The sequence below is a fragment of the Rhamphochromis sp. 'chilingali' genome, assembly GCF_963969265.1.
Source record: "Rhamphochromis sp. 'chilingali' genome assembly, chromosome: 13".
NCBI classification, from domain to species: domain Eukaryota; kingdom Metazoa; phylum Chordata; class Actinopteri; order Cichliformes; family Cichlidae; genus Rhamphochromis; species Rhamphochromis sp. 'chilingali'.
The window spans coordinates 2474228-2499227 of NC_137940.1; the positions used below are offsets into that span (position 1 = coordinate 2474228).

Here is a 25000-nt window from a genome sequence, read left to right on the forward strand (position 1 = left end):
GTTAGTAAAGAGTGACGTGTACTTCTGTCCCATTAAGCAACGGTTTAACAAATTTCACTGCAAACTATAAAAGGAATCTGGGTTTAAATAGAACATAGCAGTGTTGGATTAAGTGCAGGAAACACTAGTATAAGGTGTCTATGGAACAAAGCTCCTTCAACATTCACAGTGACCAAAGTGGATGACTACAGGCATTTCTCTCAGTCAGCTGATTGTGTTTAGGGAAAAAGCAGCTAAATACACTGAGATTGCGCTGCGATGTTTGTGAGCTGTGGGTTTTGTCAAACTTGGAGTGAACAAAGCAGAAAAACAGTAAAAGATTCAGACATTGAAATTCTGGTTTATTTCATGAATACACTGAAACATTTTACAGTCCACAGAGCAAAGTAGCATACACGATAAATGGATACACATAACACAGACAGTGAGAAGTAAAACTCATTGTCTTACCAGATGTTATATAAACTTAAAATAAACCCCTGAAATTAGAGTTTAATGGGCTGCTGTTAGTCCTTGTACAACGGGTGCGCAGCTCAATTGACCCATCGGGGTCCACCAGGCAAATGCTCAGTATGACAGACAGTCATAACCCGAAGAAGAGAGAGCGCATTCTTAAATTTCTCTTAGAGTGACAGCTGTGCATCGCAGGACTTTTCTGACTGCAGGTGCACAAACAAAGTGATCAGAACGACTTTGATAAACAAAATCTATTCTAATCCAGCTAAAAGAAACCTTATTCTAAAATCATTTGAAATTGGGACAATTAAGGTTATACAAAGAAAATGTATTTCACTCCCCCTTCCTCCTAAAGTAATGGAATCAATTTCAAGGTCATAAACTTGGTGTCCCCAACTAATGAATTCCTGTCTGCCAAAAACAGATTACCGGTATTTGCCAAAAAGTGATTGTAACTAAGCTATAAATAACTTGTTGGTCTATAATATGTGAAAAAGATTTCAAAAATATCCCTCATGAATGATATCAAGTCATCTTGAGCCACCAACAAGATTCCTGTCACAAGGTAGAAGCTGCAATTAGTTTTTGGCAGTGACTTTTATATATCCTTTATGCTGTTAAAAATCTCTTTGACATTAAAATGTATTTTTTAAGAGTAATCTGACCAAAAGGAAAGCAGAAAAGGCAACAAATATAACAACAGTTACAGTAAACATATTTTAAGTGACCGGATCGGTTATAATGTATGTCCCTAACACAGAGTAATAAAGATACTTGAAATGCAGGAAACTTTAAATTTCATGTATAACCCCTTTGTAAATCCTGTTTACTGAAGTCTATTTACCAATATAACTAAAGAAATTACACATAAAAAGACACACGGGAACATCACGAATGATGAATCGGAAATTGCGTTTATTTCCGTTTCCGTTTTATGCTCCGTTGACAGTTACAAGTCCGTATGTGCTGTAGGTAGCCGGTGAAGTAGGTAGCGCTATAAAACCATTTAGAAAAAGCAATGGAAGACAAGGCTCAGATACAAGAAGCGATTAAAAGTCAAGGGGAAGTAGTCCGGAAGTTAAAATCAGAGAAGGCGAGCAAAGAGCAGGTCCGTACTAAGATTTACTCTTAATATTAATTATGATGTTAAGACAAGTGAGTTACAGCATGCTGCGCCATGCTTCGGCATTTTAACTGATTGGTTGTTTGCTAGCTAGATTAGCTATATAATACATGTAGAAGGTTTTCATACTCGCAGTTTAGCTCTCGGTCTTGGAATACATGCTGTTAGCATCTGACTCAGTACTGTCTAATATGATTATTAATCAGTTCTCATAGATTATGCTCAATAACTTGGCTTTCCGAAAAAATGGAAGGCGCTTATATTTAGAAAACAATATCCGCTAAATTCAGGTTTCAGGGAGAAGGAGACTACACTTCCCAAAAGCCAGTTTTTTTTATTCCACCATAGAGTTAGCTTACAGGAAAAGTCCTGCGCTCTAATCGGTCCGGCCTCCTTCATTCAGCCCAGTTAGCCAGCGGATGTTAACATGCATGTTGGCACCTATTATGTAATGAATTAACGAATTAGATAACAATGATATAGCTTTTTATTTTCTTCACGGCTTTAAAACGTGGATTTTCAACGTTCTTATTCTCGTTATGGAAATGTGTAAGGAGAGCTGATGCAATAACACGCATGCGTTAACACGGGCATTATCAGAGCCTGTGACCACTGAGAATATGTAGCTGATACCACAATAAATGCCAAATGTATGGGACGGTGCAGAAGCGTTTACTATTAGCAAACACTAAGACGATCAAGACATCTTCTAGGGGCCAGTGTTTGTTTTAGCCCGTCATAAATCCTCGTAGAACAACATGAATTAAAAACGTGCCCTTTGTGTTATTCAGGAATCTTCTAGACTGGACCATAGAGCATATTCTTATTTCTCAGAGAAGATGCCTTAGCCGAGTCGTTCAGACAGCAGTCTCATCCATTTCCTGTCTTTTATCTGAATTGTTTGATGTTAGTTCTGACTCGCTTTATGAAAATGACACCATAGAGATTTATTGAGACTAAGTTACAAATGCTTGCTGACAGGTAGAGTTTGCTAAATGCAATAACAGGTTAAAGCAGCAACAGTAGACATGTTAACCAACTTTTTGTGGCTGTGGACAATAAGTGAAGGAAAGCGCTATACAAATACAGGGGAAAAAAAGGAATCATAGATTTTTTTAAACAGTTCAAGAGGTGCATCTGTGCACTTGTTGTCTAAATCAGTTTTTATCACATTAGTGAAAGACTTTGTTTGCCGGGTGGGTGGGGGGCTGTTGGGCTGCTGTGATTGACTTGCTGCATCTCGTGTTCTGTTCTCCTCACTGTGGTGATGATGCATCATGCCCCACCCTCTCCTAGTGATAGGGTTGCTTACCACTTTTCTCCTGTTCTTCCTGCCTGACCTGTGGTGACCTTGGCCTGTCACACGATTCATCATCGCCACCATCTACTTCACCGTCTGGTTAACCCAACCCTCCTGACTGGCTGCTGCGGCTGGCTCTGTACAACACCACTGGATTATGCTGCACTCTTGATGCACTCTGATCTTTTTTTGGTCCTACTTTACTTTTTTTTTTTTTTTTGAAATCCATACCATTTTCCTGCACTGTGGAATAACCATGCTGGGCATGATCTGGGTTCGTGCCTGCTCCGCTCTGGTGGGCTTTCGGGCTCCCACATGTGTCCGATCTCTTCACTCTTTCCCTGGGATCACTGTGGCTCAGGTAGGCTGCTGTCCATGTGTTTATTTGACAAGATGTATTCATAATTTTTCACGCTACAGTTGTTAAATACAGTATAAAACCTCTGAACACTTTATATTTTGTTCTGTGTTCTCATGCAGATTGATGAAGAGGTAGCTAAACTGCTGGCACTAAAGGCTCAGTTAGGAGATGATGGCAAAACCCAATTTGTCCTTAAAACACCAAAGGTAAGATTAAAGTACTGTTGTATTTAAGGAAATACACGTTTATATTTACAGAATATTCTGTGGCACAGGCCTGGTATCGTCTGTATTAGGACAAGACAAACACAACCATTTAACTTTATGTCACATGTGTAAAGCTTATCTTACTATCTCAGCATGACTTGGTGGAATAAAAGGAGCTCTCAATGGCAAAGTACCCGCTACCTTTATATTCGGGCACATACCATTTGATTAAAAGCTTGTTGTAAGTAGAAGCAGGCGTAGCTTTGGTTACAGAGAAGCCTGTCTGTGAGATCATTGGCACCAAGTGGCTGCATTATAATTAAAAAAATATAATAGCTCTAGATAGCTTGTTACCAAAGATCAGATCAAAGAACCCCTTCATAAGAGTGGGTTTAACGAATCAAACTTTAGTGTCGGTAGTCAAAAATGCAAGGATCAGACTACCCCAAATTGTGTCATCAAAGTACATGATGCTTTATGTGGATATCTGCTTATCCTTTAATCAATCACATCTCTTCTAGAGGACCAGAAAATGTCTGTATGGTAAGCTTTCCAATGGTGTGTTACAACCCCAGTGGCTCTAAGTTAGATTTCTTTTTAATGTAAAAAGTTACATGGATTCAGTCACCCAGGCCTAGGACAGCGACCATTTACAACCTCTGGTAGGCTGAGTGGTTACTGGTTACCGCACGGTGAAATCTGTTACAAAGAGGATGCTGAACAAAAAAATGACAACAAACAACAAGTGCATACATATTCTCACAATAGAATTATTTGATTGACAATGTGTGTTTGTCAGGGAACGAGAGACTACAACCCCAAACAGATGGCCATCAGAGAAAAAGTCTTCAACACCATCATCCGCTGCTTTAAACGACATGGAGCCGAGACCATCGACACACCTGTTTTTGAACTAAAGGTAGAGTTTGACTTAGTTTAACAAGTTTGCTGCTTGAAAAATAGGAATGGGCATCGGGTATTAGTTCTTTTAGCAAACCGGTTCCCAGTAGTTCAATTCCTTGGAATTGTTAGTCTGCCAGACTCTCAATCCCGCTTATCGGTTCCACTCGTACTTATGCTACAATTAGCTGACTACTTTCATTTTTATTGCACAAAAGAACCAGAGCGCAATGGTGAAGTGCAAACTGCATTCAGGACCGAAACAACAGCTAACTGCTAAATAACGAAGTTGTGCCGCTAACACAACTTCGGCTCTTTGCAAGCACCTATCCGGTCTTTAAGTGATGACGTGATGAATCCTGCTTCCGGGCCCAAACTACCCTGTGTTTAATGACGCTTTTGTGTTTTTAACATGTTTTAATGCTTTGTATCTTGTTCTATTTAATCTCAAAAGCCCCTAAAAACAGTCAGTGATCACTGTCGGCCTCTCTCGGTTTTTATTACCGCTATTCATTTTAAAGCTCAGCTTTTAAAACCATCGGGAACCCTCAAGTTAACTTTTATCGAGTGGAAAAAAGTTAACGTTCATCCTCCAGCTTCACTGTTTATGTTACGCTAACATAGCTGTGTCGCTAGCCACCACGTAGGACATCGTTATATACCAGCTAGCCCAACTTCAGTAACCCTACAAGTGTCACTGCTGTTTACTTTCATTTATGTTGGAAGTGACAGCAGAGCTGTACGTTTGAATTTTGTCAGAAATCCCTCAGTCAGAACATGCTACATCATGTTTAGGTGGTAAGTAGCGAGCTAACTTCCTGCTAACTTCTAACTCCGTTAAATGTATTAAATTCTGTTTTCATGGATGCCTGGATGTTAAACTTAAGGCTATTGTTAAACTGGATATTAAGAGTTTTACTCTCAGTGATGCCGCAGTGTTCGTTTGACTTTGGGCCCAGACACAGCTAATGACGTCAGGCTTAAAGGCCGGATACAGACAGTGTGCTAATCAGTTTTCAGTTTTATTTGTCATATGCAAGTTAGCACAGGGTCAACATTGCAATGACATGTATTTGACGAGCAGAAGACAGTCACTCAGCAGAATGGTACAGTAGAAAAAAAATGGTTAAGAGCAAAATATTAATAAAATATAGTAAAAGAAAAAAGATTAACAGTTAACAGACTAAATATGTATATATTAGGGGTGCAACGATACACAAAATTCACGGTTCGGTTCGGTACTTTGGTGTCACGGTTCGATATTTTTTCGATACAAAAAAAAATGTTCATGCTTTTTTAATTTGTCATTTATTAAAATTATAAATATATATTTTAACTCAAAAGTACAGTTTTTAAATTTAATGTTGCTGAAACAACAAAGTAATAAAAAATAAATCTACCTGATGGAGAAATCACTCATCTTTGGAAAAGAGAGTTTATTACAGAGAAATGGCTCTTTCAAAATAAAAGCTCTACTATACGCTTCTTCTGGGCTATATTCTCAGCAGCATATTAAACATATCAGGTCCCCATAAGGAGAATCCTGTGCTAACGGCTGTCTAAATGACTCGGCTAAAGTTTGTAGCATGCATGCTTGTTGTTTTTGTCTGCTTCCACTTGTCTTTGCACTAGGATGATGTCGGAGTAAATGTGCAGTCATATTCGTTGTGTTCCCACTAGTGCTGTCAGCGTTAATCTGAAATGACATTAACGCCACAACACGGCAAATCTCCGTTAACGAGCTACTGCGGATAGACCCGTGCGTGGGGCTGGACGGCGTCAACACGTTAACGAGCTAACTGCGCTAACGCACTAGCTCCCACCAATGTAATTGAGCATTGCGTGGCACATCCAACATACTGTTTTACTTTAGTCCATGACGCGCTTACCTTCATACGTCACATGAAAACCAAAATAGTTCCAAAGGCCAGATCTGAATGAGGGTGGGGGAGGTTCAATTTGCCATGTTGCAAGGAGAGCTTAACTTCTGTCTTGCTAGCTTGCCCTGCGCTCAGGGAATCTGCGTTCGACTACTCCGCCTAGGCTGCACTGTCGAGCGCAGATCCACTGAGCGCTCAACACAGACAGCATCGTCAGAAGGAAAGTTGATAAAATAAATAAAAAATTTTGTATTGTTTGATACATATGGGTACCGAACCGAAAGCACTGTATCGAATGGTTCAATATCGATACGAGTATTGTTGCACCCCTAATAAATATATAAATATATGTACACACTAGTGATTAAATAAAAAAAATCTTAAATAGGAATGTGACGGGGGGGATATTGCACAGTGGCAGGAATGAGCAGCAGTACAGACTGAACAGTTGGTACAGTATTGCACATTTTCTGCCTAATATAAATACCAATAAAGTGGAGTGACCAGTGCAGATTGTGCAGAGTACTTGTGAAGCTGCAGGGTAGCTACTGAGCGCGTCCTGTGGACTGTGTTGTGTGTGTTTAAGTGTTGTGGTTGAGGTGTCGTATGGCTCGGTGGTAAAAACTGTTTTTGAGTCTTGTAGTCCGAGCAGACAGACTCCTGTAACGTCTGCCAGATGGTAACAAGGAGAAGAGCTGATGTGCTGGGTGGCTGTGGTCCTTGATGATGCTGTGTGCTTTGCGGAGGCACCGTTGAAGATAAATGTCCTGAATGGCAGGAAGCCTCGTGCCAGTGATGTGCTCTGCTGCCTTCACCACCCTCTGTAGTGATTTCCGGCTGCTGGCAGAGCAGCTTCCGTACCAAACTGTGATGCAGCTCGTCAGTAAGCTCTCGACTGCACACCTGTAGAAATTTGAGGTGATATTCGCGTTCATGTCAAACTTCCTCAGCCTCCTCAGGAAGTCGAGTCGCTGGCGAGCTTTCCTGATAGCAGTGTCTGTGTGAAGGGTCCAGGAGAAATCCTCAGTGATGTTGACTCCAAGGAATTTGAAGCTGCTGACCCTTTTGACCTTGACACCGTTGATGTGGATGGGCTGGTCTTCCCTGACTGGTCGTTTCCGGTAGTCCACTATCATCTCTCTAGTTTTGCTGATGTTGAGAGTCAGGTTATTTTCCAGACACCACTCGTACAGCGCCATCACCTCCTCTCTATAGGCCGTCTCATCGTTGTCTGTGATGAGGCCTATGATGGTTGTGTCATCTGCAAACTTGATGATGGTGTTGGACTCATGTTTAGCAACACAGTTGTGTGTGAACAGGGAATAAAGGAGGGGGCTAAGCACACAACCCTGTGGCGTTCCTGTGTTTCGGATGAGTGATGAGGAGGTGTGCTTACCAACTGTCACCACCTGGGGCGTGTTTGTGAGGAAGTTTAGAATCCATCTGCAGATCGGTGTTCCCAGCCCAAGGTCGACGAGCTACGAGGCAAGTTTTGAGGGGATGATGGTGTTAAATGCCGAACTGTAGGGCTGCCACAAACGATTATTTTGATAGTTGACTAGTCACCGATTATTTTTGCGATTAGTTGACTAATCAGAGCATGCATCCACTGGACGTAAAACTACAGCTTATTGCACCAGCAGCATCTGCTCTTATATAACTATCATTAGCTTACAGCTTGAAGTGTTTAAGGTGCTAACTAAAAATAAAGACAAGATGTTAGTTTATTAAATTTTAATGAAATTTGCAGATTGTTTCGGTGAAGTTTAATAAACTCCTTGCTATCTAAAATATAACAGGACACCGGAGTATATTCTCGAGCATCTCACACTTCTGATAATCAGCTGTCTGCTTGACGTTTATTCAGCTGTGTAAAAACTATAACTTTAATCTCAGACAAACCGATTTACTCAGGAACAAATAAAATACTGAAAAAAGCCAAACAATAACATGTTTAAGTTATCTAAGTGACTCATATATCATGTTTAACCTGAGTAGCGAAAGACGGCGGTGGGTTTGAAAACGATTTGCCGGGAGTCCGGTGTTCTCACGGCTCTAGTTAGCCTAGCCCCCGGCTAGCTATCGAGCTAGTGGGTAACAGACGTCTCCGAAAACGTCGGAGCGCTTTTGAAAATATGCGGTGTCTTGATAAACTGAGCAGATATTTGAGGTTTACACAGCTACATTCTCGCCTGAAAATATGTTAAACGTTTATTTTGTGACCCAGAAAGAATAATAAGAGTAATATTAAAACTAACTAGCTGCCGCCATTGTTGGAAACTAAGCAGGGCCGCGCTATGAATTTTGGGACACAGCTACTTCTTCTTCTTCGGGGTTTAACGGCAGCTGACATCCTTGTACATGCAGTGCTGCCATCTTCTGTTTCAGTCCGTTATTACACTCTTAAATCCTGCTACTTATTCCTGCGTCTTTTGGGATCTAACAAAGCTTCAAACGACGCTTCGACTATCAAATTGGTCGTCGACGATTCTGATAGTCGACGTAATCGTGACTAGTCGACTAATCGTGGCAGCCCTACCTAGCTGTAGTCGATGAAGAGCATTCTTGCATATGTATTCCCTTTTTCCAGGTGAGTGAGGGAGGTGTGCATTGCCAGGGCGATGGCATCCTCTGTGGTTCTGTTTGTCCGATAGGAGAACTGAAGAGGGCCCAGTATGTCAGGGAGGGAGGAGCAGATATGACCTTTGACCAGCCGCTCGAGCCACTTCATGATGATGGATGTCAGTGCAACAGGACTGTACTCATTCAGACAGGAGACCACAGATTTCTTAGGAACGGGAATGATGGTGGATGTTTTGAGGGACGTGGGGACCACTGAGTGCCTCAGGGAGAGGTTGAAGATGTTGGTGAACACCTCTGCCAGCTGGTCGGCGCACACTCTGAGAGGCCGGCCTGGGATGCCGTCCGGTCCCGGAGCTTTGTGAGGATTGACCCTTTTGAAAGACCATCTTACAGCTTCTGTTTTGAGAGTTAGTTACAGCCTCACTGTCCTCATGAGGGTAGAGGATCTGCTCTCTGTTGTCTGCATCAAAACGAGCATAGAAGTTGTTAAGCTCGTCTGCAGCTTAACAACTTCTCGTCCAAATTCCCCGGAATTTGGATATATGCGGACGGTGGTTTTAGTGATGGTATCGTCCATGCATTTTCCAATATATCCAATGACAGAGTCTGTGTAAAGTGTAAAGTGTGCGTGTTAGTCCCCATAGGGAAATAGTTCCTCTGCATTTAACCCATTCACCCAGTGAAGCAGTGGGCAGCCACCAGTGCAGCGCCCGGGGAGCAGTGTGTAGGGACGGTACCTTGCTCAGGGGTACCTCAGGGTAGCCGTTCAGTGGAGTCGAACCCCCGACCTTCCGATCATGGGGCCACCACTCTACCTACTGAGCTATCCCTGCCCTGTGAGTTCATTGATGTTGCCATCAGCTGCATCCACAAATATCTGCCAGTCAGTTGTCTCAAAGCAGTCCTGCAGGACCTCCTCAGCCTCACTGTCCCGTTTGTAGATGACCCTGGACGCTGGTTTTACCTGTTTCAGCCTTTGTCTGTATGCAGGCAGCAGCAGCAGGAACAATGGTCTGCCTTACCAAAAGCTGGGTCTCCCAGCTCAATAAAGGCAGCGTCAGGATTTTAATTCTCAGGTCCAATAATGATGTCATACAGTTCGTCCACAGCCGAAGCTTTATCAGCGTGTGGGGGAATGTAAACAGCTGAGAGGAGAACTGAGCTGATCTCCCTCGGGAGGTAAAAAGGCCTGACTTTAATGCTCAGCAGCTCGAGGCTCTGAGAGCAGTAAGTTTTTAAGATACACACATCTCTATCCCACATAGAGTTAACCATAAAGCACACCCCTCCTCCCCTTTTCTTGCTTGAGTCCTTCGTTCGGTCTCCCCGGTAAACAGTGAATCCATTCAGCGTGACGGTGCGGTCGGGGACGCTGGGCTCCAGCCACGTCTCCGTGAAGGCCAGAACGCAGCAGTTCCTGATGTCTTTTGGGTGTTTAATCCGTGCAGGCAGCTCGTCAAGTTTGTTGTCCAGAGACTGGAGATTTGCGAGCAGGATGCTGGGCAGAGTTGGCTTGCCGTTTCTCTGTCGGGATCGGCTCAAAACTCTGGCGCGTTTCCCACTCTTTGTTTTCCCACGGCGTCGCGCAAGTAAACGAAGGATCCCAGGCATCCACGGTGTCGAAACCTGCTGTAAAGTCCGAACTGGCTGACGAACATTGCTCCAAAAGCGTTTGTCCATCATACCGCGTATATGATCGCGCTGTGCGCACAGAAATAGAAAGCAGTACAAAATAAATAATAACATTTTTGCTGAGATGACTGGGAGCTCTCGGCCGCCATCTTACGGTGCAACCGGAAGTCAAGTTCCTCGATTGCTTTAAAGCTTTGTGCTGTTGACTTTGTGTTTATACCTGTTGTTAGCTAGGATTTGTGTTGGTGTGTAGCCTATAGGTTTATATTGTTAAATGTTAATTATGAGAATTATATATCACATATTCTGTGTGAGACATTATTTTTGACACACTGATCACAAGGAGGTGAAATGCCTTCAACATTCACAAACATTTGACCACACAGCACGCAATTGATTTGCAGGAATGTGGAACACATTGCACGGAAGTGACCTATTTGTCTGTTTGCACAGGAAACATTGACGGGGAAATATGGAGAAGATTCCAAGCTCATCTACGATCTCAAAGACCAAGGAGGAGAGCTGCTGTCCCTCAGATATGACCTCACTGTATCCTTTAAATAGACACAGCCAACTGTACTGTTCTCATTCATGCATTTCCACAAAAATGTTAGAAAGGATTAAAAGAGTGGTGGTACTTTAGACTGAGCATTCAACAGAGTCAGAATACGCAGTTAAATGAACGGGGCTTCTTATTAACCAAGTGCAGCTTGTGAAAAGGTTACATTGTCATGAAAGTAGCAATACATTGTTACTCTGTGGTGTTGTTATTCTTGACCCGCCCTCTTTCAGGTACCATTTGCCCGCTACCTGGCCATGAACAAGATAACCAACATCAAGCGTTATCACATTGCTAAGGTCTATCGTCGTGACAACCCAGCCATGACCCGGGGACGTTACAGAGAGTTTTATCAGTGTGTAAGTCAACTGCAGATGGCATGGACTGAGTTCTTTTTCATAGCATTAATTTTGTCTCACTATGGGAATATCTACTCTGACCTCATCAGAAGGTCAAATATCACAGCTCCCTATAGGCTGGCTCAGTGATGCCTGTGTGAGGAGGGGCGAGGGGTCCCCTATATAATCTTGATTCAAGCAGAAGCCGTTGACAGCCCTGCTGTTTGTGCTAAACTGACACTGTCCATGAATTTTAGTGCAGAACGCTCTGTTCCCTACATGCCAGTGTATAGTAGCTCACAAGCAGTAGCAATACAGTCCTGTAGGTAGTCCGGGTGTTTGGTAGCAATGCTTTTACTCCAAAGCATCGTAGCAACACTTTACTAATAAGGCACTGCCAGCATCACCAACAGGAAGCATTCACGCGTTCAACACTCATTAGCAACAGCGCTTAATGTAGAAACTGCCCAATATGCAGCAAAACCTCCAGAAAAGTAGCACTACCTTTCACTGCTAGGATTCAAAGTCCACTAGCTACCCGAGGCTACAGCTAGCTACCCGAAGCTACAGCTAGCTACCCGAGGCTACAGCTAGTGTCACTACCCGATCCGTACCGGAAACCCGATCCGTACCCCGCATGCGCAAATCTTACGTCACTTCCTCTCTTTGCCAACATTGCGACATTCAGTATATTTGAATGACACGGTTAGCGCCCAGTTAGCTCCTAGCATTTCTCAGCAGCTCTGCCTCCTTTTCGACTACCGGGACATTTAAACAATGGATAATCCGTATGCAAACAAATTAATGCTTTTCTCCTCAACAGAGAGCGTCCCCCGATTGAACAACAGCGCCGTAAAATAAGAAGAATGGCGCCGAATTACAGAGTTAATAATACAGACTTTGTAATGTGTCACGTGAAGATTCAGCAGCCAGATGAAGTGTTTACTGACAACTGACAGTGATAGCGCACATCATCATCATTATTCCAACAATCCTCTCCACACAGACGAGCATAAACACACTCGACTATCGCTAAATCAAATTTAACACACGTTTGTAATGATGCTAATTCAGTTTACAATAGGGTTTATTCGCTCAGTCAGCAGGTGGCAGTATCCTCGTACACTGGGGAGTAAACTGCCATTAAACGAAGAGAAGAAGACGAAAACCCCTGCACATGCGCGGTACGGATTGGAGAGTCCTGATCCGTAACTATCTTTTTATTTTTCGTTTTCGTCTACATTATATTGAAATGTTTCATTATGGGAAACATTTTAAGAGATACTTATTATTCTTAACATCTTAACAGATACTCTGACCCGTAACTATCGTAAAACGCTTCAACCGGAAGTAGACACCTTTCGTGCATGCGGGGTACCGATCGGGTTTCCGGTATGGATCGGGTAGTGACAGCTAGCTACCCGAGGCTACAGATGTGGAAAACTATTGTTGAGGAGTAGCAGGTGGTTGGTGTACTTTGGTAAACGGTCACTGCTCTGATGCAATAAAAAAATGTGACTGTTAAATGCTGTCCACACTCCTTTCCCTGATCGCCATGGAGTGCTTCAGAAGGGTCGTCGAGGCCCACATAAAGGATTCCATCAATGTCACTGTGGGCTACAGGAAAAAACGTTTTTGCAGATTGTTCCTGGCTCAGACTCGGGTGCAAAAAGTCTCAACCTGAGCTTCCTCCTCTACAATTTGGTCCTGGACTTCTTAACCAGCAAAATCCACAACATCTCTTCCTCCTGCATCATCCTCAGCACTGGCTCCTTCCAGATCTCTGTATTAAATCTCACCTTCCAGGTCACCCTGCTGACATATGACGCCAGAGCATCAAAGCTGTCGTACAGTCTTTGTAGATGATGCAACACTTTGCACAATACATTTTTATGTATTTTATCTATTGACTATTTCAGTTTACACTGACATCTGCTGCTCGTCACCACTGATGACTGACTTAGAAGTGACAAGGTTAACATGTGTGTTTGTGTTTGCGTTTCAGGATTTTGACATAGCAGGGCAATACGACGCCATGATCCCAGATGCTGAGTGTCTAAAGATTGTACATGAGATCCTCAACGAGCTGGACCTCGGAGACTTTCGTATTAAGGTTTGTCACTTAGTTGAGCTGAGTGCTGCCGTGGTGAGTGAGTCTCTCTAACCACATCTTCTACATGCAGGTGAACGACCGACGCATCCTTGATGGAATGTTTGCGGTGTGTGGCGTTCCAGATGACAAGTTCCGAACCATCTGTTCAACGGTGGATAAACTGGACAAGGTACTGAGGCTTACTGCAGTGAACATCCAACTCTTCTAATCACTATACTCAGTTCTCCTGACCCTCGTACTTATGAGAATGTTGTCAGTTGTCAATATTCAGAAACCAGTATTGTGGAGGTAAAAAGGAATGGCATTTTTATTTGTGACACCTCTGATGTAATCTAACAGCACTGTAAGCGTCTCCTTGGAGAGCTGCTATGTTGATGCCATTTGCATGAAAATGTTATGTGCAGCTGCTCAACAAGAAATAAGAAGTGAGATTAATCAGATGTGACTCTGGATCAGATCCGCCTCAGATGTACCACAGGCTCAGAAGAGTAGGTCCAGATCGGAAATCACTTACAAAACAGGATTGGACTGGATCAGGATGGATGAACCTCAGTGTGTGAAGAGGACTCTCCATTTACATGCACAAACTGGAGTCTATTAGATAGATATGATACAAACCACTGCAGTGCAGTACCTGTAATACCTACAGCATGTTCTAATCGCTCTAATAGGATATTATGGTCGACAGTATCGAACGCTGCACTGAGGTCTAGCAGGACAAGCACAGAGATGAGTCCACTGTCAGAGGCCATAAGAAGATCATTTGTAACCTTCACTAAAGCTGTTTCTGTGCTGTGATGAGCTCTGAAACCTGACTGAAACTCTTCAAATAAACCTCTGCAGATGATCTGTTAGCTGTTTGACAACTACTCTTTCAAGGATGTTTGATATGAAAGGAAGGTTGGAGATTGGCCTATAATTAGCTAAGACTGCTGGGTCTAGAGATGCTTTTTGAGTAAAGGTTTAACTACAGCCAGCTTGAAGGCCTGTGGTACATAGCCGATCATTAGAGATAGGTTGATCATATTTAAGATCGAAGAATTAATTAGTGGCAGGACTTCTTTGAGCAGTTTTGTAGGAATGGGGTCTAAAAGACACGTTGATGGTTTGGAGGAAGTAATTATTGAAGTTAACTCAGAAAGATCAATTAGAGAAAAAGAGTCTAACTTAACATCAATGGTACTAAGAGTAGCTGTAGATAATATTACATCTGTGGGATGATTACTGGTAATTTTTCCTCTAATGATAAGAATTTTATTTGTGAAGAAGTTCATGAAGTCATTACTAGTTAACGTTAAAGGGATGGTTGGCTCAACAGAGCTCTGACTGTTTGTCAGCCTGGCTACAGAGCTGAAGAGAAACCTGGGGTTGTTCTTATTTTCTTCAATCAGTGATGAATAGTACGATGTTCTGGCTTTGTGGAGGGCTTTCTTATAAAGCAACAAACTATTTCTCCAGGCTAAATGATGATCCTCTAAATTTGTGACAGACCATTTCCTCTCCAGCTTACGAGTCATCTGCTTTAGGGTACGTGTTTGAGAATTATACCACGGAGTCAGGTACTTCTGATTAGAGACCTTAGTTTTCACAGGAGCTACAGTATCCAGAGTCGTACGTAGTGAGGAGGTGAAATTATTAACAAGATGATCGACCTCTGGAGCAGCGTTCAGATAGCTGCTCTGCTCTGTGTTGGTACAGGGCACTGAAGATGATAACAGTGGGTGGATTATATTCTTAGGATGTTCTTGACAGATGTCTTTGCAACCATCTAACTTCACTTAGGAAAACATTTGCACATCAAGAAAGATTCTTCTTCAGCCACTTTAAAGCCCTTTGAGTGCTCGGTCAGTAGAATAGTGCTATATAAGAACCGGTCCATTTACCATTTATTTACCAAGAACTCAAATATTTACTGATTAGAGCATTTTAATGATTTATAATCCTGTCTTCCATGCACTTGAGCAGCTCCTCAGTGTATGATGAAATAGATGCTGTAAGATGAAGAGATATTAGCCACAAATGGTAAATGGCCTGTATTTCTATAGCGCTTTACAGTCATCCACCCATTCACACAAATGTCATTGATTATCACGGTTTAGAGAAGTGTGTTTGCATTTGTGCAATTATTTTGAACTGTGGGTGCTGATTTTAAGTACAAGTAGCAGTGATGTCCCGTCTGAAGCTGAAGCTCCAGCGCGTGCCCAAAAAACGAACACACTGCTTCAGAAGCCCTGTGCCGAGGCGAGGGTCGTCTGAAAAGAGTCACGTGATTGATGACATCTGAAGCTTCATTTGTCAAACCCCCGATTCAGTGGTTAATGACGAATTGAAGGGAGGATAAGAAGGACAGACGCAACAACATTGTCATCCCCTATGTAGCCGGTGTATCAGAGACACTCAGGAGAGTTTTCTCCAAGCATGACATCCCAGTGCATTTCAGACCCAGCAACACACTCAGACAGAAACTGGTTCACCCGAAAGACAAAACGCCAAAACACAAACTTAACAATGTGGTGTATGCTGTACAGTGCAGCGAGGAATGCTCAGACCTCTACATTGGAGAGACCAAACAGCCACTTCACAAGCGCATGGCACAACACAGAAGAGCCACCTCCACAGGACAAGACTCAGCAGTCCATCTGCATCTTAAGGATAAAGGACACTCTTTGAGGATGCCAATGTTCACATTTTGGACAGAGAGGACAGATGGTTTGAAAGAGGAGTGAAAGAAGCATCTATGTCCACTGTGAGCGACCATCTTTGAACAGAGGCGGGGCTTACGACACCAACTCTCTGCCATCTATAATCCAGTTTTGAGATCCCTCCCCAGACGCCTTAACGCCCACTCACATCCTGGGCCATCTGACCTCAGGAATTCGCATGATAAGGTGGGGCCAGGTTTCACAATGAGCTCACCCGAAACTCTGGCTGATTGGGACCCACACCCAGTTTCCCACCTTGGCTCAGGCGATTAGAGGATCATCAGGGGTCCTTTTGTCCCTCTGTGGGGGGAAACTCCCACTAGGTTTATATCTGGGACTCTCCACCATTTGACCTTAGAACTGAAGAAGCTTCTCGGATGAGAGGTGAAACATCTTCAAGCAACTTAAAGAAGTCCAGACGCTTTTCTTTGCAAGCTCCTTCGACTACGATGACCTGGATGACTGAGAACCTTCACAGACATAACGAATTGAATCATTGGTGATTTTTTTTGCGACAGATAGCGAACTAGTGTGCGACATAATGAGAGTTATAATTTGTAAGAAAACACAGCTGCAGTATATCTAAACGTATCACATGGAGGCAGGGACTTCACTGCACAAGCATACTCCCAACCTATTGTAACATCGTGTTGTACTTAATTAAAAAAAACAAACACTATATATTAATACAAAACATCAAGAAGTCCCAAGCAGAGGGAGAACACACCATGGTGCATGGTTACATGAGGAAGGTAAAAAGCACCACATCAGCCCGATGTCAGACTGAACTGTCACATTATCATGTTAAACAGAAGCTGTCATTTCATCTCTGAGTGGCCAATCATAATGCAGCACTTCACTTCAAGTTGTAGATTCAAGCTGCTCGTCATATTTTTGGCACCAGGTGTCACCAAAGAGCTCTGTGTTGAACCGTCTTTAAATACAAGGCTCAGTGCTTCGGTGCTTGGCAGGTTATGATGAGGGTGTGGCTTATCAGCAGATGGGTATAACTAGTGCTCCACAGAGCTGCCATGTTATGTTGGTAAATATAACAAACGTGGACTGTGCTGTAGTCCCGTCTATGCCTGCAATGATTGCAGCCCTGCTGCTCACGGTCATTCGTTACAAGGCTGCTGAGCGTTTCTCCATCTCTCACCTCTTTTTACTCACCGTGTGTTTATGCACCACTCTGACATTAGTCATTAGTCAAACACACAACCGGTCACAGGAGATGGACTACCCGAGAGATGGACTGCCCGAGAGATGGACTGCCCGAGAGGTGGACTGCCCGAGAGGTGGACTGCCCGAGAGGTGGACTGCCCGAGAGGTGGACTGCCCGAGAGGTGGACTGCCCGAGAGGTGGACTGCCCGAGAGATGGACTACCTGAGAGATGGACTACCTGAGAGATGGACTACCTGAGCCTGGTTAAAAGGGAGTTTTTCCTTCTTCTGTCACCAAGTGCTCACACAGGGTCATCTTCATGTTGGTTTTTTTCTGCATTATTGTTGGGTCTTTATGTTACACTATAAAGCACCGTGTTGTTGTGGTTTGGCGCTATATAAATAAAGTTGAATTGAAATCCTTACCCGTGTCCTCCTCTAGATGTCCTGGGAGGACGTGAAGAAAGAGATGGTGAATGAGAAGGGCCTGTCAGAGGAGGCTGCCGACCAGATTGGGGAGTACGTCAGCATGCAGGGTGAGACTGTGCCCAACATCCACACAGCTGATGTCTGTAGAACAATCAGCGTGACCTGAACTGTCAGCTGTTCAGCGGAGGCATTTTTTAGCTCTTTTTCTTCAGCATCAAATAAAATGTGGTCCAAGCTTATGCTGCACTCCCACAGACTCAGAAACACAACATTAAACATTTTATCTTGTACCACCACAATGATGAAATAGAGCATGCCAAGGGAATCGCTTGTGCAACACACAGACTGACTGTGCTGGATGTAATGCAGGTGGAATGGACCTGGCTGAGCGCCTCCTTCAGGACCATAAAATGTCTCAGAGTAAGCAGGCCTGCGCTGGCCTCTCAGACATCAAACTGCTCTTCAAGTACCTACAGCTCTTCCATGTCACAGACAAGGTGAGAAACTGATCTTGGATTTCTCTGGTATAGGATTCCAGTATGAGTGCTCTATAGCAATGATCTGGTTTCCATGTGGACAAAAAAGGTTTTATACTGGTCATGCAACCCTGTGAAAAACTAGCACACCCTTACTGGTTTTCAGGGTTTTCCATTAGGTCATGGTACCTGGTACCATTAGCATACTAATTATGTCACGGGACGCTCGGCCATGTTGCTATAGCAACAATCACGCACTTTAGGTGGTACTCGATTGTAAGTGAAAACCAGTCCATCCGAGTTGAGTGAACCTTGGCAAGTGAATCCGAGCAGGTAAATGGAAAAGGGGCTTTTGTTTCGTCTCTCTGTTGTTTTTCTTTGTTTTTCCGTTCTTCATTCTTCCCTGCCTGGATACGGACTTTGAAATTCTGCCTTCTCTAGGTGGTGTTTGACCTTAGTCTGGCCCGGGGTCTGGACTATTACACTGGAGTGATCTATGAAGCCGTGCTGACTCAGGCAAGCGCAGTCTCAGCCGCTAATGAAGCTCAAAACGGTGCCAATGCAGAAGAGAGTGTGAGCGTGGGCAGCGTGGCGGGAGGGGGCCGATACGATGGCCTGGTGGGCATGTTCGACCCCAAGGGGAGGAGAGTCCCCTGTGTGGGTGTCAGCATAGGTATCGAAAGGATCTTCTCCATCATGGAGCAGAAGGCTGAGGTAATGTCTCGCCTGATATCTGTGAAATAAAATTTAAGCTGGAGCAGCTTTACTGTTCTGTGAATGATGCACAAGTTCAACAGTGACATGGTTTTATTGTTCAGGCCTCACCGGAGAAGGTGCGCACCACAGAAGTTCAGATCATGGTGGCATCTGCTCAGAAGAACCTGCTGGAGGAGAGACTGCAACTCATCTCTGAGCTCTGGAATGCTGGCATCAAGGTAGGTGTGTGGCAGGGGGTGTCAGGACAGATCAGGGGGGAGATACTGTCAACAACCCCACCCTAAGAGTTTGGGTACCTTGTGTATCCACCAGGGGGAGCAGTGTGGCTGCTTTATCCGGTCTTTAAGTCTGACTTCATCAGCTGTTTCTGTGTCCAAACTCTGCTTCAGCTCCCAAAGTCAAACGAACACTGTGGCATCACTGAGAGTTAAACACTGTTTAAATTCATCTTTAATCATCAGTGTTGCTGCTTTACCAGGTGTAACAATTAAGTTTAACATCCGGGCATCCATGAACACAGAAGTTATTACATTTAACGGAGTTAGAAGTTAGCAAGCAAACAATTTATTTATATAGCACTTTCAGAACAACTCCCAGCTGAACACCAAGTAGTGTACACTTGACATGCCAGAAATGATACACAAAATAAGTTAAAATAAAATAAAGTTAGCAGGAAGTTAGCTCACTAGTTTGCACCTAGACATGACGTAGCATGTTCTTACTGAGAGATTTCTGAAACAATTAAAACGTACAGCTCTGCTATCACTTCCAACATAAATGAAGACAGAAAACTAAACAGCAGTGATGTTTGTAGGGTTACTGAAGTTTGGCTAGCTGCTATATAATGATGTGCTACGTGACCGCTAGCTACACAGCTATGTTAGCGTAACATAAACCACAGGTTCCCAAAGTGTGTGTGTGTGTGGGGGGGCAGAACCATTGCAGGGGGGGCGCGGTATGAAAAGAAAAAAAGAACACTTGGACACTGCTAGCATCATGGACAAGTGTTTGATGGGGCGCCTACAGAAACGCAAAGCAGGAGATGAAGCGTCGCTGAATAGTTTCCAAACCAAAGACTAGAAAATATGGTGAAGCAAATCTTCCCTTTGGCTTCACCTGGATTGGTTTTCCCTGCGTCGGGAAAATCACGGACAAACAGGATCCCACATTCTTGATCTTTAGTTCACAAACACTTGTTGTAATGACTAACTACTCCTGACATGCTGGAGATGTTTGCTCTTTATACAGTAAAGTTACAGCAGGATACAAATAACATCAGGCTGATCCTGCCACGATTTGTTCCCTCGGTTCAAACAAACAGGATCCCACAGCTGTTTATGTTTTTGAACCTATTTTGCACAGAAAAGCATTTTTTGAAAAATGTATTGATGTTGAATATTATTACACAGGAAAAAACAACTACACGTAAAATAATCCCACGGTGACGCCTCTGCCTTTGTAAATGGAGGGACAGTAACTGTGTGTAAGCCTGTAAAACCTGCAGACAGTCAGATTAACAGTATTTCGTCTCTATCATTCTGCAGTTCATCTCATGTAAACAATAACGTGGCCACAGCGTGACGTGGAACAAAACACATACCTTTGGCGTTGCGTGACGAACTCTGTATTCCTCGTCCACACGTAAACACAAAAAAGGGGTTTTAAAAAATCTCCGTTTTCGGTGACTCGAAACGGCGTTTAAGTGTGGGCGAAACAGCTGCGCTTTCAAAAATACCCGTGTAGGTGCGGACGCAGCGTGACAGAGTTAGTAGTTTATTTTATTACTACCTGCAGGTTACTTGTATTTGCTTAATTGTTTACTGAATGTTTGAGGTGTGAAATAAACTGCAATGGAGCAAAATATGGGCGTGTGTGGTTGGAGGATGTGTTAGTGCGTGTGTGCACGTGGGGAGGGGGGGCGCGAACATTTTTCTTGTAAAACAAAGGGGGCCCAGCAAAAAAAGTTTGGGAACCACTGAAAGATACAAAACATGAAAACATGTTAAAAACACCGCAGCCTTAACAAAGACTGAAGCAGGGTTGATATGTCATCACTTAAAGACCAGATACTGCAGTCATAATTATGATGGAGTCATTATGTTCAAGCCTGTCTTAATGAGCAGGCCAGCTGCTCTCCATCCCCACAGACTAATATTTTTTAAACTATGCAATCAAGAAATTATTAACAACTGGTGGAAGCTTTTTAAGAGTGACAATGAATAAATAAACACAACACATAAATCAACAATTTTAAGGGCAGCTTTCACAGACAGGTAAGACAGCCCAGTCATTAGCATTACAGCACATGTCCGTGTTGTCTATTGACCAGCGATCGACTATGGTGGTGTGAAAAAGTGTTAGCCCCCTACCTGATTTACTGTATGTTTGTCACACGTGAATGTTTCAGATCATCTAACAAATTTAATGTTAGACAAAAATAGGGCTGCTCGATTATGGCAAAAATGATAATCACGATTATTTTCACTGAAATTGAGATCACGATTATTTGACGATATTTATTTAACCCTTTAAGACCTACTATAGAACCAAGTCCACCAGAGCTTATAGTATTTTTTTACATGCTGTAGTGCCATTTGTGGGAGCATTTCAAGTTGCTATACATCAATACAACTGTTATAGCCCATATTTTAATAATATGTATGCATTAAGTCCATAGTAACAACATTAATTGCAAACAAGTGCAATAAACTACAAAAAAATTGAAAATCGTTTTTGTTTTTTTACATATATTTCTACTTGGAGAAATTTAAGAGGTTTATCCCTCAAAACTTTAAATACAAAAAAAGTTGCAAAAAATAGTTTACAACAACAGGAAATTTATTTTGAGTGTCTTCATAGTTTTATTTTGGAGATACACCAATTTTTATATACTGCAGGAAAAACAAAAAACAATCCTATGATGCAAATTTGCAAAGAAAACAGCAGGTGCATCAAAATAAACTATTTCCAGCAGTGCAATTTGAGTTCTAAGCATCCCAGCAACTATTCAGAAAAGTCAAACATGACTTATAAAAACACTAGTATAGGCTTTTAAGGCCTACAAGTAAAAAACTAGATTTTCTGCAAAAATGACGTCACTTCTGGTTTCGGGCAGGAAATGCGACAGTTCACGTTGACGTCTTTTTCAAAGTGGGAAGTGTTAAGAACAGCTGATGGATCGGCAAAGCGTGTTTCTGGAATATTGTGTTTTTGTTGCTGCAGTGCTTATATGCAATTTTTGCAAAGCTTTATGTGGAACGAAACCGTGACCGAGGACAAGCTGATGGCATCAGATGTAAGTACAACTCCTCCGGTTTCATATGCAAAACAAATTATTGCGCTAGCTTACACGGTTCAGGTTCTACAGGGAGTTAAAAATGGTTAGGCAAAACGGAGCGTGCTGCTCTGACCGGCTTTAAAGGGTTAACAATAACAATGTATTGAATAATGACTTTAAAAAATAATATAAAATAGTGTGCAAATATTGATAACAGTGCAAATGTTTGCAATATAAGAAATAAATGAAAAATGTAAACATCTATGTTTAGTGAACTTTGCAGTGTTGCTCTGTGGTGCAGCTACTACATCCTAGCAAAGTTTACACACTGTGTCTACTTGATCCACGTCTAACTCCGCGAACCCATAATGTTTCCACACCACTGAAGTTTTTTTAACCTCTTTTCAACCAACAGCAGCCACTCTCCTCTCCAAATAATTCTGCTTAGCTTTCCGAGCTTCCCTCGGGTCCTCTTAATTGTTGTGACGCGTGTTCGAAATGGAGAGCGGTGCGCTTGACTTACCACACGGAGCAGCGCGAGAGTAAAGCATGAGGGAGGGGCTACTAATCGGCTCAGTCATTTTTAATGATCGTTGAAAGCCCAGATCGTAATCGTGATTAAAATTCGATTAATTGAGCAGCCCTAGACAAAAATATTACAAACTGCATTTTGTGTTTACTTATATCATCTTTGTCTAATATTTAAATTCGTTTGATGATCTGAAACATTTAAGTGTGACAAACAGGAAAAAATCAAAATCATGAAGGAGGCAAACACACCACTGTATGTGTACTGGTGAGATGACATCGGAACAGTAAAGAGCGTGTGTGTGTGTGTGTGTGTGTGTGTGTGTGTGTGTGTGTGTGTGCAGGCTGAGGTGATGTACAAAAAGAACCCCAAACTGCTGAGTCAGCTGCAGTACTGTGAGGAAGCAGGAATCCCCCTCGTGGCTATACTGGGAGAACAGGAGCTGAAGGATGGAGTGGTGAAGCTGCGTGTAGTGGCAACCAGAGAGGAGGTATGATGCACGCACACCAAGTCATTGTAATTACACACATAAAGAAATGCTCACACACACGTCACGTTATCTTGCTGCCCCCCCCCTCTGCTGTTTGTGCACAGGTCGATATATCCAGAGCAGATCTTATCAGTGAGATCAAGAGGAGAACTGAGGCTTAGCCGCTTCCTGCTTGTTTAGCCATAAACCAGCCACGTTATCTCATGGGCTCTTCAGAACTGTGTACAGAATTCCTTCCCTGGTCCACTACAGAGCAAAGACACAGCAGCCACGTGGACTGGTGTTACACAGCATGTGGTGCTCATGAGCACAGCAGGAAGCTAACAGGGAACATGTTTAAATGAATGATGTTGCTTGTAATGTGCTTTCGGGTGTGTAAAAGATGCCTCACTCGTTGTCATTGTTCACATTGTTCAGTAGGGTCTCTGGTGAAGAGATGGTAGATGTAAATCACACCAAAACAGTCAGTGCACTATTTAAAAAAAATACATAGGAGGATAGCTGTAGTGTTTAAGACCAAGAGTGAGAAAATGTTACACATTTGTTTTCTACATGAATCACGTCATGATTTACTGCAGTTAAAGTTCTAAGAATGCTCCTGTCTGTATAAAATATCCTGTACTGCCCAGTGTCTCAAATAAAAAGCTTACATTTTGCTCAAACCTGGGAAAAGCTTCTGGTTTCCACATCTGTGAGAATGTGAAGGTCCTCTTGGATGAAGACGATGCTCCCACCACCAAACACCAAGCTGCCAACTTTACATGTGTCTTTTAAAGGGCTTAAAAAAGTCCAATAGAATTACTCTGCTGATAATGTGCTGGGGTTGTCCTTAAGCAGCATCATTAGAAGGCACAGCATTTCATTGCTACGCAGCTGCATTGACACCTGACGCTGTGCAATGGGCACACTGATGGTTTTGAACCTCGTGGTCAGCTCAGTACTTGGGATGCGTTTCCTCTGGGCACTCGTGTGCTAATCCTGCAGCAGTGCATCTCAAAATACGAAAATATTGTGACGCTCTATGTATTTCAGAAAGATAAACTTGATCACCACAACCTCAAGAGGCTCATCGTGAAAGTAGATCCCAGCTGTCTTTGCTAATTATGGATGTTTAGTATGGAACGCCAGGACTGCCATAATGAATTAATTAAATACACCATTAAATAATTAATTAAATGTGGCAATAATTAATTAAAATTGGAATTAATTAATTAAATAAATAGTTATGACACATGTAATTATTGACACATTTAATTAATTATTTATGTATTTCACATTTTAATTAATTATTGACACATTTAATTAATTAATTATTGACACATTTAATTAATTATTTATGTATTTCACATTTTAATTAACTATTGACACATTTCATTAATTATTGACACATTTAATTAATTATTTATGTATTTCACATTTTAATTAATTATTGACACATTTCATTAATTATTGACACATTTAATTAATTATTTAATGATATATTTATTTATTTCATTTTGGCAGTCCTGGCGCCTGGCTCTCATCATGAAATAATTTTATCTGTCAGCCTCACCCATCAAACTCAGGGGGCGGGGTTAACGCTGATCGAGTCAAAACCATTGCTTTGGCCTGGTGGCCATTGTTTCTAGCACACAACAACCGGCATGTGGAAGCTAACAGAACTGAGCTTTGAAAAACCCTGTTTGTGTGTCACCAAATACCGTTTTAATATTTTTTTAGCCGAGAATGTAGTGGTTTAATCTTCATGTGTCTGGTCGGTTTGTCAAGA

General features: G+C 42.5%; 1 protein-coding gene across 2 annotated transcripts; it reads left to right on the forward strand.

The window, feature by feature from the left end:
- The first annotated feature begins 1391 nt into the window (after positions 1-1391).
- On the forward strand, positions 1392-23894 carry hars (histidyl-tRNA synthetase). 2 transcript variants are annotated; one of them, XM_080900576.1, is made up of 14 exons: positions 1424-1564; positions 2876-3240; positions 3360-3446; positions 4246-4365; positions 10895-10990; positions 11234-11359; positions 13344-13451; positions 13522-13620; positions 17757-17850; positions 18113-18240; positions 18661-18933; positions 19038-19154; positions 23086-23232; positions 23337-23894. In XM_080900576.1, the coding sequence occupies exons 2-14, from the start codon at positions 3136-3138 to the stop codon at positions 23391-23393; spliced, it is 1557 nt and encodes a 518-aa protein (XP_080756702.1). In that variant the 5' UTR covers positions 1424-1564; positions 2876-3135; the 3' UTR covers positions 23394-23894. The 2 variants fall into 2 exon arrangements, with proteins under 2 accessions (XP_080756703.1, XP_080756702.1); XM_080900577.1 differs by lacking the exon at positions 2876-3240 and having other exon boundaries at positions 1392-1564.
- The last annotated feature ends 1106 nt before the right edge of the window (positions 23895-25000 follow it).

Coding starts and splice junctions, on each gene's coding strand:
- hars (XM_080900576.1), top strand. CDS start 3,136: ATGCTGGGCATGATCTGGGTTCGTGCCTGCTCCGCTCTGGTGGGCTTT. Junction 13,452..13,521: donor TCGGAGACTTTCGTATTAAG/GTTTGTCACTTA, acceptor TTCTACATGCAG/GTGAACGACCGACGCATCCT. Junction 13,621..17,756: donor CGGTGGATAAACTGGACAAG/GTACTGAGGCTT, acceptor GTCCTCCTCTAG/ATGTCCTGGGAGGACGTGAA.